The sequence below is a fragment of the Buceros rhinoceros genome, unplaced genomic scaffold (genome assembly GCF_000710305.1).
Source record: "Buceros rhinoceros silvestris isolate BGI_N320 unplaced genomic scaffold, ASM71030v1 scaffold32138, whole genome shotgun sequence".
NCBI classification, from domain to species: Eukaryota; Metazoa; Chordata; class Aves; order Bucerotiformes; family Bucerotidae; genus Buceros; species Buceros rhinoceros.
Genome location: NW_010427931.1, coordinates 2,129 through 2,772, shown reverse-complemented (window position 1 = coordinate 2,772; position 644 = coordinate 2,129). Strand labels below are relative to the sequence as shown.

The 644-nt window shown below is 66.9% G+C and overlaps 1 protein-coding gene across 1 annotated transcript in view; it reads right to left on the bottom strand.

The window, feature by feature from the left end:
* Positions 1-644, bottom strand: part of LRRC15 (leucine rich repeat containing 15) — a 2,139-nt gene that overhangs the window by 391 nt on the left and 1,104 nt on the right. The window contains exon 3 of the mRNA XM_010142107.1: positions 7-621. Coding sequence (XP_010140409.1) covers positions 7-621 — 615 coding nt within the window. The remainder of the gene's footprint in view (positions 1-6; positions 622-644) is intronic.

Below are 644 nucleotides of genomic sequence, written 5' to 3'. Positions count from 1 at the left end.
GCGAGCGGGGAGCAGGGTGCCAGGATAGGGGGAGGCAGTGGGAGGCCGGGAGGTGGGTACCTGGTCCTGCAGCAGCCTGGCGATGGGGGTGCCTCGCAGGGCAGGGGGCTGGGCACAAAGGGGTGGTGTCTCGCCCACCTTCTGGGGGTTGTCCTCCAGCCAACCCCGCAGGGGCAGGATGCCCTCATCACAGCGCCACGAGTTGTTGTGCAGCTTCACCTCTCGCAGAGCCGCCAGGGGGGAGAAGATGCCAGCAGGCAGGTACTCCAGGGTGTTGAAGTGCAGCTGCAGGTGCCTCAGCCCTGGGGTGGCCCTGAAGAGGCCCCGCGGCAGCACCTGCAGCTGGTTGTGGTGCAGAGAGATATTCTGCAGCTTGGGCAGCCCCTCCAGTGCCTGGGCATCCAACCGGCGCAGAGCATTGGAGTGCAGCGACAGCTCCAGCAGCTCCCCCAAGCCCCGGAAAGCCCCCGGTGCCACTGAGCGCAGCCGGTTCTTGCTGAGCACCAGGAGCTGCAGCTGGGTGAGGTTGCTGAAGACGGCAGTGGGGAGGGTGGAAAGCTCATTCTCGTAGAGCCACAGCTCCCGTAGGTTAGGCATGGGCCCAAAGGCGCCATGGGAGATCTCCTGCCGGCGGCTGGCGGGCC